General features: G+C 40.1%; 2 protein-coding genes across 11 annotated transcripts in view; both read right to left on the bottom strand.

Moving 5' to 3' along the window:
• Positions 1-431: 431 nt before the first annotated feature.
• On the bottom strand, positions 432-6,221 carry SDHAF4 (succinate dehydrogenase complex assembly factor 4). The gene is made up of 5 exons (XM_075145305.1): positions 6,153-6,221; positions 4,606-4,664; positions 3,404-3,556; positions 1,772-1,841; positions 432-704 (listed from the first exon to the last, which is right to left on the bottom strand). Exons 2-5 carry the CDS (start codon positions 4,661-4,663, stop codon positions 656-658), a joined length of 330 nt encoding a protein of 109 aa, XP_075001406.1. The 5' UTR covers position 4,664; positions 6,153-6,221; the 3' UTR covers positions 432-655.
• A 3,277-nt stretch (positions 6,222-9,498) lies between these two features.
• FAM135A (family with sequence similarity 135 member A) overlaps positions 9,499-13,617 on the bottom strand; it is a 91,781-nt gene continuing 87,662 nt past the window's right edge. For 5 of the 10 annotated variants that reach the window (XM_075145299.1, XM_075145290.1, XM_075145294.1 and 2 more), the window contains 2 exons: positions 12,585-12,698; positions 9,500-11,835 (listed from right to left, as the gene is read on the bottom strand). In XM_075145299.1, coding sequence (XP_075001400.1) covers positions 11,630-11,835; positions 12,585-12,698 — 320 coding nt within the window. In that variant the 3' untranslated portion in view covers positions 9,500-11,629. Of the gene's footprint in view, positions 11,836-12,584; positions 12,699-13,617 lie in introns of all 10 variants that reach the window. The other 5 variants (XM_075145297.1, XM_075145301.1, XM_075145300.1 and 2 more) reach the window with 3 other exon arrangements.

The raw sequence follows: 13,617 nt of genomic DNA, 5'->3' as shown, positions 1-13,617 counted from the left end.
AAGCCTCCATTTCCATCACGCCGTTTACAGCCTGTCAGTCCGAGATGAGATAAAACAGAGTTTCCGTCCCCGCTGCACAAACAGGAAAGAAACCCCAACCCACTCTAACGGAGACAGAGGGGACGGTTCTTTATTAAGGGGGCTTTTACCAATGAACCACTGTACTAAATGCCAACATCAGCTAAGTACCAATCGCCTTGGAGGTGGCTGTACTTTTGATGAACGGCATCTAGGTTCATGAACTGCAAAGCTCTTTAAGAACTTTAAAGACACTACATAAATGTTTAAATACATAAAGAAATCCAAGCCTCTATACATCTCAGTAAGATCTTGACTACCAATTTCACATCACCATGCTTGCATTTATACTTGCATAGTATAAACAGCATTAAAGATCAGGTGTACATTGAGCAAATAGCAGCTCCAAACACTGAGCTGCAGCATCATGTTTATTTACATAATATCTCTCAGAAAATTCATCACAAGCATGACAGAAACAAGAAGCTTCACAACAAATCTAGGTGGGATTTTTCTGTACATTATATTTTTCAACAACTAGAAATATTTTATTAGCAATACAGATATATTTATACATTAAAAATCTATACAACGTCCTTTTCTCTCCCAATCTCCGAAACGTGTAGGTTCAGGGCCTTTAGGTCCACCCCTCTCTTTTGTAGCAGGATTGATTCCATCGGGGAATTCTAAAATGACAGGGAAAGTTCATTAAAATGCCTGTAATATTGACAAATACAAAGAAGTCACCATCTATGATGTTTGCCTCTTAGTTTCTTTTTCAAATACAAAATCAATTCTCTCTTGTTTTGAAAGGCAACCTTGAGTTGAACATTTCCCAGAGTCATACAACAGTAGTTTCAGAGAATTTTGTGACTACGGTCAGGAATATATTATCATATTCAGTTATGCAAATGAAAAAGCAACTCAATATCCAAAAGCACTAAAGAACCACAGATTCTCTCACATAGTGAGAACTTGCGTCACTCAGGTATGCTCTACACATGTTCACTACATCTAAAACACCAGGGCACTTTCTGTGTTTGTTTAGGTCTCTAACTTCAAGCACTCAGGTTTTAGTTTTAGCTTTAATTTTAGAATTTTAGCCAAGATTTTATAATTATTCTTTTATTTAAAACATCATGTTTTCATGGATGCTGGTACGTTTTTCAAGAAATAGCACATTGGTGTTTATCAACACCAGACTAGATACCTCAGTCACAGGAGGTACTATAAAATCCTAAATAGCTAAATTAGACTTTTTACGTTCTAAAACTTAACCTAAGCTCGCTAAGTCACTGTGGTACCCTTTTAGGAGAGGGAGACTCTTCATAAGTGGGGTATGAATGAGACTTTCAAATCTCTCTGGTAAGTGATGTGCTATGCTTACATATTAGTAGTGCTTCTTCTATTCCCAGCACCCTACTAGCCTATGCCACCTACTCGAACACCATAAAGCTTTCTGCACCTCACAGTCAACATTCTTATGCTACTCAGTGCTCCCTTACTCAGGACCCTCTCTTAAGAATAGTAGCTCAAACCACCCATGCTGCACAATGGCCATCCCGCTAGCCATTGCCAAGCCATGAAGTACTTTTTGGCACAGCACCATCCTAGGCTCAGTGTTTTCTCATCCTGCACTAGACTGCAGGGCTCCCTGAAGCTCACTGTACCCCACACACCCCCTTACCATGATGATCCTCCAGAGCCTCCCATATATGTGCGTAACTCAGGGCTCCCTCAGTCGTATCCCTACCTCAGCCCTGGTGAGCCAGACAAGTAATGAGGAGCACGGTTGAAAATGAGAAAAGGCAACAACAGAAATCCTGGAGAGCAGAGAAGAAGATGAACAGTGATGGAGGGAGACTCATGTAGCTACAGGCTATAGAGAACGACATACTGGGATGCCCGTTTAAAAATTCATGCAGACCAGGATAGGAAATGTCAGTATTTGAGCACCTCTGGCAGTACAAGGAGCACAAATGCATCTAATACTATTTTGTAGATATCATCCCAATATCCAAGCAGTACTGATGTGCTGACAGTGGATGCAGAAGCTCAGAAGATTTCTCCATGAGAGCTACACAGCAGTGGGAATTCAAATGGCCAGCTTAAACTCTTTTACGTTTTTTCCTAATAACCATCGAGGACACAATGGGCAGTCAGCCTTCTAACAAACTATTGCTGGCGTTATATGTAAAAAATATGTATGTACTACTAAATTTAAAGCCAAAAGAAACCTTGAGTCTTGGTCTAAACATAGAACACCTAAGCAAAAAGCAAAAGATAGTAATTATACATTTGTTTTAAATGAAGTAGTGACGGCATTTATTTTCTTGGGAATAAAAGGATGAGAATTAAATAGCTGCTTACACAGTAACTCCAACCCTGAGTCAGTTCTCAAGTGAGTCACAATCTGAAATTGCTTGCAGCCATTTCGGTAATAATAATTTTTCAGTCATTTTGTCATCTGGATATTCATAGTAATCTATTGATATATTTAAAAAGCTTGTCCTAGAGACCTCGAAATAGATAAACATGGGTTATCACTACTGGTAAACAGCAGAACATCACACTATGGTGAATAAGATAAAGCATGACTAGCACTTTTAGTTAAGGAAGACAGCTAATTAAAAAGAAAGAAAAAAGAGATTCTGTCTTTCTCCTGTCTGATAAAAAAGTGTATGTTTCTAGTGACTTCAGCAGCAATGTACCTGTGCCTTAGTCTTGTCCGGTGCAGCCCCACTAAGGTCACTGCAACACAACACAAATAGCAGCTCATTAGGTCTCCCTGGACCCCACTGAGTAGCTCAGGAAACTCAGTATGTGCTGTTGCTTTTCAAAACACTACCTGCAAGACTAAGAGGAAGACTGACCACGAAACACACCACGAATCAGAAATCTTTTGTGGACTAAGAAATAAAACAGGCTTTTTGGATAATAAAAAGTAGCTGGTGCCCTCACGAGTTTACTACCACCATTTATAGCTGTACAATAATAGACCAATACCAGCTACATTCCTCAGAATCATGGAACGGTTTATGGTGGAAGGCACCTTTGGCAGACATCTGGCCCCAACCCTGCTCAAAGCAAGGCTGATGTTAGGTCAGGACATCCAGGCAAATAGGAGTATCTCCAAGAGGAGAGAGATCACAGATTCTCTGGGTAACTTGTTACGTTTGACCACCCTTGTTTTGAAGACTTTTTTCCTCATACATCATTTGCTCCAACTAGTGCCCACTGCCCTGTTTTTTTCAGAACCATTAAGCTTAGAAAGTGATTCTGAAGAGTGATGAATGCCTACCCCTCTTCTTAAACTGACATCAGCACTGCACCTCAGGGTCTTGCCTTTAAAATACGGCTTTCAATTTTGTAAAACATGACTTACTTTCCAGGGGTTCCCTCTCTATACTGGACTCCTCTGGTTCATCAAATCGACCTACTGGTAGCTTCGGTTTCTTAAGTGACTGCTTAGCAGGTTCAGATCTTCCTCCTGTCTTACAGCTGGTGCTCCTCACAGAGCTGCAAAGCAGTGATGACTCTATCAGACAGACAGACACGAGTAGCATAAATGTGAGTTTAATACTGAATAGCTCTATGACTGTTCAGAGCACCTCTGAAAAACCCTCACTTCAGAAACTAGGGAGCAAAGGAAAACAAACTCCAAATATTAGTTTAACATTCAACTCACGAACACCTAAGAAATCAGCACAGATAGTTATTTTTGGCCCTAGAACCATACGCAAGCAAAACTGTGTTAGTTGTATAACTCAGTTCACATAAACAGTGTATTTTAAACTGCTTGAACTTATCTTCACTGTTACCTTCTTGTATTTTAGACTCTAAATAGTAATGATGCTATCATAGACCAGTACATTCTGTTTTCCTGGAGAAGTCCTAACCTCCCCCAAGAAGCCTGCTGATTTCCAGGTTTTGGCTCATTTCCAACAGCTTTTGAGTCAGAAAAAGCTTCTGCTTTCCTAAAAGAAAGTTTTAAAAAATAAAACGTTGTTCCCTTAGTAACAGGTTTTCCAGAATGTTGGTAGAGAATAGTTGGGCTTCCCTTATGATGGTAAAATAATTCAGCTGGTAGTCAAAAGCAGGACAAACTGAGCACATTTAAGTTCAATTATATAACTGCATGCAAATGCTTTAATTAAAAGCATAAACTTTTTTCCCTTAAAGTCCTACTAACATTTTTTTAACATAAATGTAGAGAAAGGCCTATTAATATCCATACCTAAAGTGCTTTCAAGTAGTATAAAAATGGAGGTGCAGAGATATCCTAAGTCATAAATAATTCAAGGGTCATAAACAAGTCAAAAATTACTTACGAAGATCTCTCAAAATGACTGATATTTCTGCATTTGGTTAAAAAGCCAAATGTCCACAGTGAGCATAAACTACCCTCTAAAGATATTTTAGCTATGGACATGTGCCTAAAGCAGCTCTGACTTTTCTTAAGAAGGAAGATTCACAGAAATCCTCCCTGTACCAGACTGGGTGCAAAGCGCTTGAAAGAACTATTATTCTACCTTGCTAAAGAGATCACATCAGGAAACCTACTCAAGCAGCGTGGATTTGACTCACCTACGTATACACCAACCAGCAATCCACCTGTATTCCCAGAATCAGCATATTCATTCATCCTAAAATACCACAACCTTAACATTAAGCCCTACAGTCACATAAACTGTATTATGCCTGCCAACTGTTGGCAATGCCCCAAAGGAATGATTTTTTTTTTTTTGCTTTAAGCATGACATAATGGACTATCAACAATGAAGAATCTAATCTTTCTGCATACATTGGATCTTTCTACTCCTGCCAAACATCCTGTCATTCTTCAGCAAGCTGAAAGAGAAGCTAGCAAGAAAATTAAATTAAAGCTGATATTCTAGTCCAAGTTCAATTCAAAGTCAGATTAAGGTACTGATATGAAATTGATTATCTCAGCAGATGAAAATCCATTTTCCTATTTGCAATACTTGATATTGTTGACCAAAATACATTCTTCTTGAAACAGAGGTGACCGAAGTTCAGTATTAAGTACCTCTGAAAAAGATGAGATGAACAATCAACTTTATCAGTAAACCACATTCTACAAACTGATTTTTGACTCCCTCATCCTTTATGGGCAGTCACAAAGCCATTCAATTTATTAATTATATAGCTGAATTTGAAAAGAAGTTGAAAATCCCAAGTCTTTACAGTTGCTGCCCAGCCAACATCCGCAATATCCAGTCTTTCGAAGTGGCCCACAGACCGCAATTTATCATAACAAAGCCATTCATGCACTGAGAGCTGGGCACTCATCGAGGGAGACAAGGAGCATCAGCCAAATCTTGCCATGAACCTAACGGCCAAATAGAGCCTAGGAGGGCCCACAAACATCTAACTTTTTTTCCCAGCTCTTCTAATAATATGTACTGGTCTGTTTCAGAAATACTGTATCAATAGGATCACAGAAATCTCAACTTTTGATGGAGAACGAAGTGGCCTGACCTGCAACCCTACAGAACGGTCCAAGCTGAGCATGCATGGGGGACAGACACTGTTCTGCAGGCTACTTTATTTGCCCTCCAGCCTAGGTTTCTCCATTAAGAAATCACCTGAATTTCCTCACATAAAGGGCGCAGAGCAATAACTTCCAAGGCCACAGTAAGTTTCCTCCCGCCTCTCTACAAATATTAAACCATGGCTTAGTATTTTACTACCGTTTAAAAGTTCGCAGCAGCGACAGAGAAAGAAAACCTCCGGAACCGATAGTGAGGCCTGATAGCAGAAGGTTTGCAATACAGGGGAGAATATTAATATCGAGAGGGAAAAAAAAAAAAGGCAGAAAACCTGTAGAGAAATGGGGGGGGGGGGGGGGGAGAGGAGGGGGAAGGCACCCCACCGCCCCTAACCGATGCCGTTCGCTGAAAAGGCGGGGGTCACACCGCCCGTCGCGCACGGCCCCGATCACCCGCCGCCATCTTAGGCACCCTTCAACAATCCCAGCGCCGACATTCCCGGCCGGTAACCGCCCCTCTCTCCCTCGCTCATTTACACCCCTGCATGAGGAAGGGGAGGAGAAGCTGGGGAGCCCCTCAGCGGCAAAGCCAGGCCCCTCCCGCCCTCCGCCCGCTTCTTACTCGCTGCCCTCGGCGCGCCGCACAGCAACCTCAGAGCCATGGCCGCGCCGAGCCGGTACACATGAGGGGGCTGCAGCGCAGGCGCCTCAGCCGGGGGCGGGCGAGCGGGGGCGGGGCTCGCGCGGCGTCCAACGGACGCCGCGCGAGCCCCGCCCCCGCTCGCCCGCCCGAGGGGAAGCGGCGGGAAACACGGTTCCTATCAGGACGGCGGCTTCGGGCAGCGCAGCTTCCACCGGCCTTAAAAAATAGCCCCGTTCCCCTTCGTCGCTCTCCGTCTCCAATGAACGGAGGTGAACGGCGCCTTGAGAGCCAAGTTCTTGATGAAGGCATCGCCGGGCTCTTGAAATAAGCTATGGAGCTCCCCTCGCCGGGCTCTTGAAATAAGCTATGGAGCTCCCCTCTTCCCTCTCCAAACCCGGAGCAAAGGCATCTCGTTCCTCCCATACGATGAAGTGTTTGCCGGTGAAATGACCCATTTCCCCCCCCGCAATGTGTAGTGCAGCCCAGCTAGCTAAATAATGTTGAAATAATACACAAAGGCTACTTAGGACATGAAAGAATTTAGGCTGATGCCGTAGTGATGTACAGACCTAGTGTTTGTCCTTACAAACTAAAGGCTGTATAACTTCAAAGCTACCAGAAAATTATTTAAATATTGTAATTATTTTATTAATTTATTATTTTATTAATTTAATAAATTAATCTCTCTCAGTCCTATACCCCCTGCCCGGGCAGGCATTATTCACCCTTTCAGGAAGAAAGGAACAAGAAACTGAGCAACCACACCCTGAGTGCTGAACCAGAAGACTTCAGACCACATCTTTTCACTTTCCCAGTTTACCCACTGAAGGTGCTTTGAACACACTCTCTCTCAGCGTAAATCTAACCCTGGGAAAAGTAACACTTGGGCTGATGGGGTGGAGCTCCCGTTAATTAGCACCAGTTATTGTTTTGAAAATGGCAATACTTGCTTTCTGTCACTCTTCAAACATCTCCAGCTAACCTTGTACTTCCATAAAACAGAATTCAAAACACACTGTCCACAGATACTAAACTGCAGAAGAAACTTTCACTCAGCCGTTCTTGGAGATCAGAGCCTAAAATAGCATTTTGTGTTCACGTCTGAAGAGTTTAAGAAAGTAAATCTCCTTGGTAAATTAACAGCAGCAATGCTCTGCTGAGTTTATTGCACTACATCTGGCAATGCCTACGCACTGAAAGTGATTAAATTTAACTGACTGCCTTATGTGTGACATTTTCTCAATCAGCTTTTTATAACATGGTTAATTGGACATTAGAGACCAAAAATAATGGGAAACCCTTTTCGTTAGTTTAACAGCAAGATGCTGGGCTTCTAGATCAGACAGAATAAAGGAATATTAGTGGCTCATGCAGAAAAAATGCTCTTCTGCCCAAAAGCAGCAAGAAAAAAGCAGCTCTATTCCAAGTTCAAGAACTCGCCATGCATGTGCTCAATACAGTAAAAACTATAATGAAATTCTTACCTTAAAAATACTCATACCAAGCTGTCTGCAGGAACCAAGTAACAGTAAGCTCTGTTCCTAAACAGCTTAACACAAATCCGTGAAAAATCATGCTTATGTGCAATCTCACATGGTAAGGATGAAATAGCAATGTAAGATTAATTAGGAACTGTTCTTCCACCTAAAAATAAGCTGACGTCTTCAAAGCATTTTTTCCCTGTTCTTCATTTATTGTATTGCTGTAAAAATGCAAAATTTACTTTTTACTCCTAATTTATGTATTTCTAAATCTTGTGAATGAGGAGGTAATAAATCTGAACGTTGGTAAATACAAATGTAGCACATGCCACAGGAATTTTTTACTTTGTGATTAAATGCAATGTTTTCTTTTTTTTGTTTTCCTCCCTTCGTTTACTGACCATATATATCAAACAATACTGTGTGCTGCTCTGCTTTGCTGTTCTAAAAGGCAGGGGATAGCAGACTTGGAGCACAAATGCTGCAGCAGACCAGTTCAGAAGAGCCAGAATGTGAGCTGGCCATGGGGGCCATCTGGGAAGTACCACACCAGGACTGCCGCAGGCAGCAAGCAAGTGTGCCACCGATTCTGCCTAAATGCCCCCTCTTCCTCTCTGACCATGTCAAGAAGCCTGGTTATCTGAACACCACACCTGGTCAGGGCTGTGCAAGTAAGGTTGCCTTGGAATGAAGGGTGTTTTGTGGTTACAGAGAAAGTTTTCCATTAACGTGGGATTTCTTGGCTCCGCTGCAAAGCCTGGTGATTTCCACAGTAGAACATGAGCTCTTTTTCCCAATTTGCAAACAAAAGTTCAGACACGATCTCATTTTATGCAATAACCTCCTAATAATATTGCTCAGAGCTTTGTGAAATAACAGTAGCAGCCTACTGCCTTCAGGGAACAAGAGACTGGCAGCTTTCTGAAGGAATGTTAAGACCTTAATTTTTATCTCTCATTCTGTAAGCAGCATAATTCTCTTTTGAGCAGCTGTAGGATACCACATAAAAGAGAGGTCACGGTCTCTACAGGAAATGAAGCTCTGATTCAAAGAGAAGAGGGGTGAGATGGAGCACTTTCTAGCTGCTACTGCATCAGATGACATTCAATTATGTATATAAGAGCCCATATTGCTATCTAGTAAATAGAGGGCAGAAATAGGCGGGAGTAGGAGCAGTATGCCATGCAACACATGCACAGTTGTCCAGAACAACCAAGACTGCATGTTTTCAGACAGCAACCGTAAGTGTACCATACAGCCTGTCAGTGCAGCTTCATATGCTTCAAGGACACGTTGGGGGTCACCATGCCACTCACTATTGTCTTACAGCACACAGGTAGCAGCTATTCCTTTCAGACTTCAAGATGTCAAACAGCTGCCACAAAAGCTGCAGTACTGAGAGAGCTACATATGGACTGCACTGGGCAACACAAATCAGAAGAGGGAAAAAGAAGTTAATGTTCTCTTAATTTGCCCTGTTTCTTGACAAACTTACATGCAAATATCACATTCCTGCACCATCCATTTTCCTCAAAGAACAAACCAAATTCAAGCCTCCTTACATGGATGAGATCTACTATTAAAAAAAAAAGTGGCTATTTCTGCCAGGATATTTCTGCTTTGCTAATCACAAAAGCATGCTTTACACTTTTGGATTTCCAGAGAGATGCAGCAGGACAGTGTCCTGGTTTCGGCTGGGATAGGGTTAAATTTCTTCCTAGTGCTGTGCTTTGGATTTAGTATGAGGAGAATGTTGATAACACACTGATGTTTTCAGTTGTTGCTAAGTGCCCTCCTAGTCCAAGGACAGCTCCCGTGCCTACTGACTGAGCTAGGTACACAAGATGGGAGGGAACATAATCAGGACAGCCAGCCCAGCTGGCCAATGGGGTATTCCATACCATGTGATGTCATGCTCAGTATATGAATGGTAAGCGTGATCCAGGAAGTACCGATCGCTACTTGGTTATCGGTCAGCGCGGGTGGTGAGCAATTGCATTGTGCATCACTCATTTTGTATATTTTATCATTATTATTTTCCCTTTTTCTGTTCTATTAAACTGTCTTTATCTCAACCCATGAGTTTTTCTCACTCTTACTCTTCCGATTCTCTCCCCGTCCCGCTGAGGAGGGGGGGGAGTGAGTGAGCGGCTGCGTGGTATTTGGCTGCCTGCCAGGTTAAACCACGACAGATGGACATTTCTGAGTAGTGACAGAAACGTCTAAATACTTATGTACTAAAAATAGTTTAACTTGATCATTGTGAATCACGGAAAATTTTTTAGATCTAGCTTCCTAAACTGATAGTAAAAATTTAGCCACTAGCCAACTACTAGAATACTGTTAAACAAAAGACAGTTGAGATGTCAGAGCTTAATTCAAATATTTACAACATACTGGCACCATCATAATGTAAAAAAGTTATTAATAAAAGTAGGCATTGTTAGAGGGGGAATGTATTTAAGGTATCTTTGTGTCGTAAGGATTTGCCTAACACAACTAATAAAATACTCTTTTACGTGTGTATGTTGCCAAACTCTGGTTGGTCATCTGAAACTTGTAAGCTACAGAGAAAAAAAAAATATTACAAAGAATATATTAACAAACCAAATGCAAAATCACTTCATTACAAACTATTATTGCTATATTCATTTCAAATAATACAAAATTATTAATTATATACAAAAAAGCCTCCCGAGAATTTTGGTAATTAGCAGAACATTTCAGTTTCTTTAATTGCTTCCATTAGAGTCATTTGTTCATTTTATTAACACCAGATGCAGTAACACAATGCTAAAAATAAACATGCATTATACAACAAATTTTATTTTTCAAAAACAATTAGTGAATGCACATGTAACTCTTCCCCCCCCACCTTTAGTGAATTATTGTTTGAAACAGAGAAAAGGGAAGGAAGGAGAAACCAAACTTAATGCTATTCAGCACCAGTGGAAAGTCGATAGACCTTTAACATTCCTGTATATCAAAAACATTTTATCTGTATCACTAAACAGGTAAAGTTTACAATATTGTCCCATTTGAAGATGTATTGATTTATATTTACAATACTTTGTAGTCAATAAAACATTTTAACAATATTTAAAAATTGCTTAAATTCATAAAAGTATTGCAGAAATTTATAACATTTACTTATTTTACGTACATACAAGGAAGTCCATGTAAAACTGTCCATGTTCATCTGAAGAACTGACAGAGTAAGGAGCAATTTTAACAGTTTGCAAAACCCCAATTATTTGAAGGCAGCTATCATTAAACATTCAAAAATCCTTAGTTGCCATTTGCTTCTGAAAACTAAAGTTCCAGTAATAAAATTGAGTATGTAAACTAACATGTTTTTGAGATCAGTAGAAAATATATTCCCACAGGCATAACATATTTAACAATGATGATAATGATTTTGTAGAAAACTGTTAAGCTGTAGTGATATCTGAAGAGACAACTCGGTAATGGTCTTTGCAAGACCCACAGATATAGTCATTTTCAAATATCCAGTATTTTAGCAGCTCATTGGTTTCCAGTTAAACTTCCTACAGGGCTAAAATACGACAACTGAACGAGTAAGACCTTATTAGAATTTTAAAATCCAATTTATTTTGGCATCTAAAGCCTCTTGTAAAATGTAGCCAAGTAACATTGGATTCTGTAGTCTAAGAGCCAATTAATAAACCAACCAAAAGTACGCACTGTGCTTTAATCTCCAAATAATTAGGTACCCAAAATTAAGAAAAAGTAATAGAAAAGTAAAAAGAACAAAATAAAAAAATATTGCACAGCCACATTACCTAGAAAGTAAAGTTGATGTTAAAAAGCCCTAAGTGTGGATGATATAAATTATCTTCCATATAAAAAGTATAAATATCTCTTAAAATACAGCTGCAGCTATACTTTAATACCACACATTATTTGATTCATCTGTTAATGAGGTAATAACCAAGTCTCTTACAACGCTTTTCTCTACTGAAAATATTTTAGGGCAGCAACGAGAAAGAATTTTTCTAAAAATATTTCTGAATCAAGAACAGCAATGTGTGCAGCTCTCCCTATGAGAGAATCTGCTGTATTGGGTAATGCATTAATTACATTGTAACGAACCAAATTACATTCCTTATTTTGAAGAACTGGCAGAAGCAGGTTCTGGATCATTTCAGCATAAATTGGTCCTGTAGAGGAAAAGAAAAGTTGTACTGTGTGAATCACCAGAAACAAATACAGTTCTTTGACCTTGAACTCAAAATGAATACGTTCCAGAATAAGAGAGGTAATGATACGTGTTATGCTGTTGTTCTGTTAAGACAGAATATACAGGAAGTTTAATTTCCCCAGAAATGTTGGAAAAATAATTTTAAGCTATGCATTTTAGTATTTGTACATTTATAGTGAGAATGTGCTCATCAGTATTAATTTATTACACTATGTAAAAGGTATTTGTCAATATATAATGCTAGAATGCAATTGTGCTATGATGTCTCAACAGTAAATACAACAACCAACCATCACTGAAAATGGGAAAACTACCTTTTCTTTCAGTGCTAGTATTAAGCCTCAAGTAAATACAGCCCACGTGCTCAACGCTACAACTTGATGTCCTCAAAAATCAAAGCTATTTGTCCTCCCTGTTCATGGAGTAGCACATCAGGGGCTGTGTTCATCTCACCTAACTTTCAGTGAAGTCTGTAAACCAGAAATTTATTCAATCTCATCTCCTTCTGCACGTAATAGAACAGGACAGATCCAGAAAGCAATTCAGCTCCCAAGTGGATTTTCTCTCTCCATTACTACAAAGTAAGCCCAGAGTGTCTAAACACATAATAGAGGTGCCTCAGTTAAGCACCCAAAATTAAATGGGATGAATCTGAGACCTATCAGGTTTAACCTGAGTGGTCTGTTTATTTTGCAGGATATTTATTACCTGATTGTTTATCCTTTAAAGCTGTTTTACACATCTCAATGCGAGCGGAGTGATAAGGAACATAACGATCCTGCAAAGATCCTACTAACACAATGTTTTTGAAGTAATGAAGACCTACAGGAAAAGAGAAAAAGGTATCTATTATAATGAATCCCTTGACAATTACTACAGAATAATTAAACATTTTACAACTGAAATTTGGCACCGATTTGCTACAAGATCTTGCACAAAAAGGCAGAAAAATCAATTACAATAGGTAGAGCTACAGAATAATGAAATGTTGCGTACCTGCCTTTCCTCTACATATTTTAATGCATATGGGCGTGACCCAACTATGATGTTTCCCACTTAAACAGAGTACAGTTCCAACCTTTGTCTTCCTTTTTAGAAATAAAGTGGTTGGTTTCTGGCTGACAGAAGGGAGTAAAGCCTCCGCATTGCTTAAAGAAACCTAAAGATGGATGGTGCCTTGTCTTCACCGATGTTTCAGTCAACAGCCTAGCTGCACCAGGATTAATGCCTAGCGTCAACAAGTACACGATATAGCCCACCTAGTGTAGGTACCTCTATTAGGCACTGCCTCGCTGTAAGGTGTGGCCAGCTCGAGCACAGGTGCAGCGTCCACCCAACACAACTCCCCAATATAATTAAGCCTTTATAATTAAACCCAGACTTCCTACTTCTTGGACAAGCACTCTAATAGTAAGACAATGCAAAGGTAGGAACCCCCAGTAATGACCGAGGTCCTTAAGACATTTAATTGCTATGTTTTCCTAAAAATTCAGCAGATTTCTGGAGCTGCCCATATGCTTTAGGCCAAATACAATGGAGCATTTTAGGAAAAGAGGTTGCCTTTGCCTCAGAACAGCCCCTTCTGAATATCATAGCCATCTACAGTTAAATACAAAGGCAACTGTCAGGCAAAACCAGAAAATGCTCCAACAGTTTAGGTGTATGTAAAGGTAAGCTCTATTGAAAAGCAGCCAGCCTGAATGGCTCTTTGAGAATCTCCTGGGTGTTAGCTGCTTACATC

This window comes from Calonectris borealis, chromosome 3, assembly GCF_964195595.1.
Source record: "Calonectris borealis chromosome 3, bCalBor7.hap1.2, whole genome shotgun sequence".
Lineage (NCBI taxonomy): Eukaryota > Metazoa > Chordata > Aves > Procellariiformes > Procellariidae > Calonectris > Calonectris borealis.
Note: the sequence above shows the minus strand (reverse complement) of the source record. Positions and strands in the feature narration are given on the sequence as shown.

Bases quoted from the DNA above. Each gene is read 5' to 3' on its own strand.
- SDHAF4 (XM_075145305.1), bottom strand. From the start codon at position 4,663: ATGAATGAATATGCTGATTCTGGGAATACAGGTGGATTGCTGGTTGGT. The intron at 3,557-4,605 runs GTGAGTCAAATC...TCTGTCTGATAG, and splicing joins GCTGGTTGGTGTATACGTAG to AGTCATCACTGCTTTGCAGC. The intron at 705-1,771 runs GTAGGGATACGA...CTGTCATTTTAG, and splicing joins TCTGGCTCACCAGGGCTGAG to AATTCCCCGATGGAATCAAT.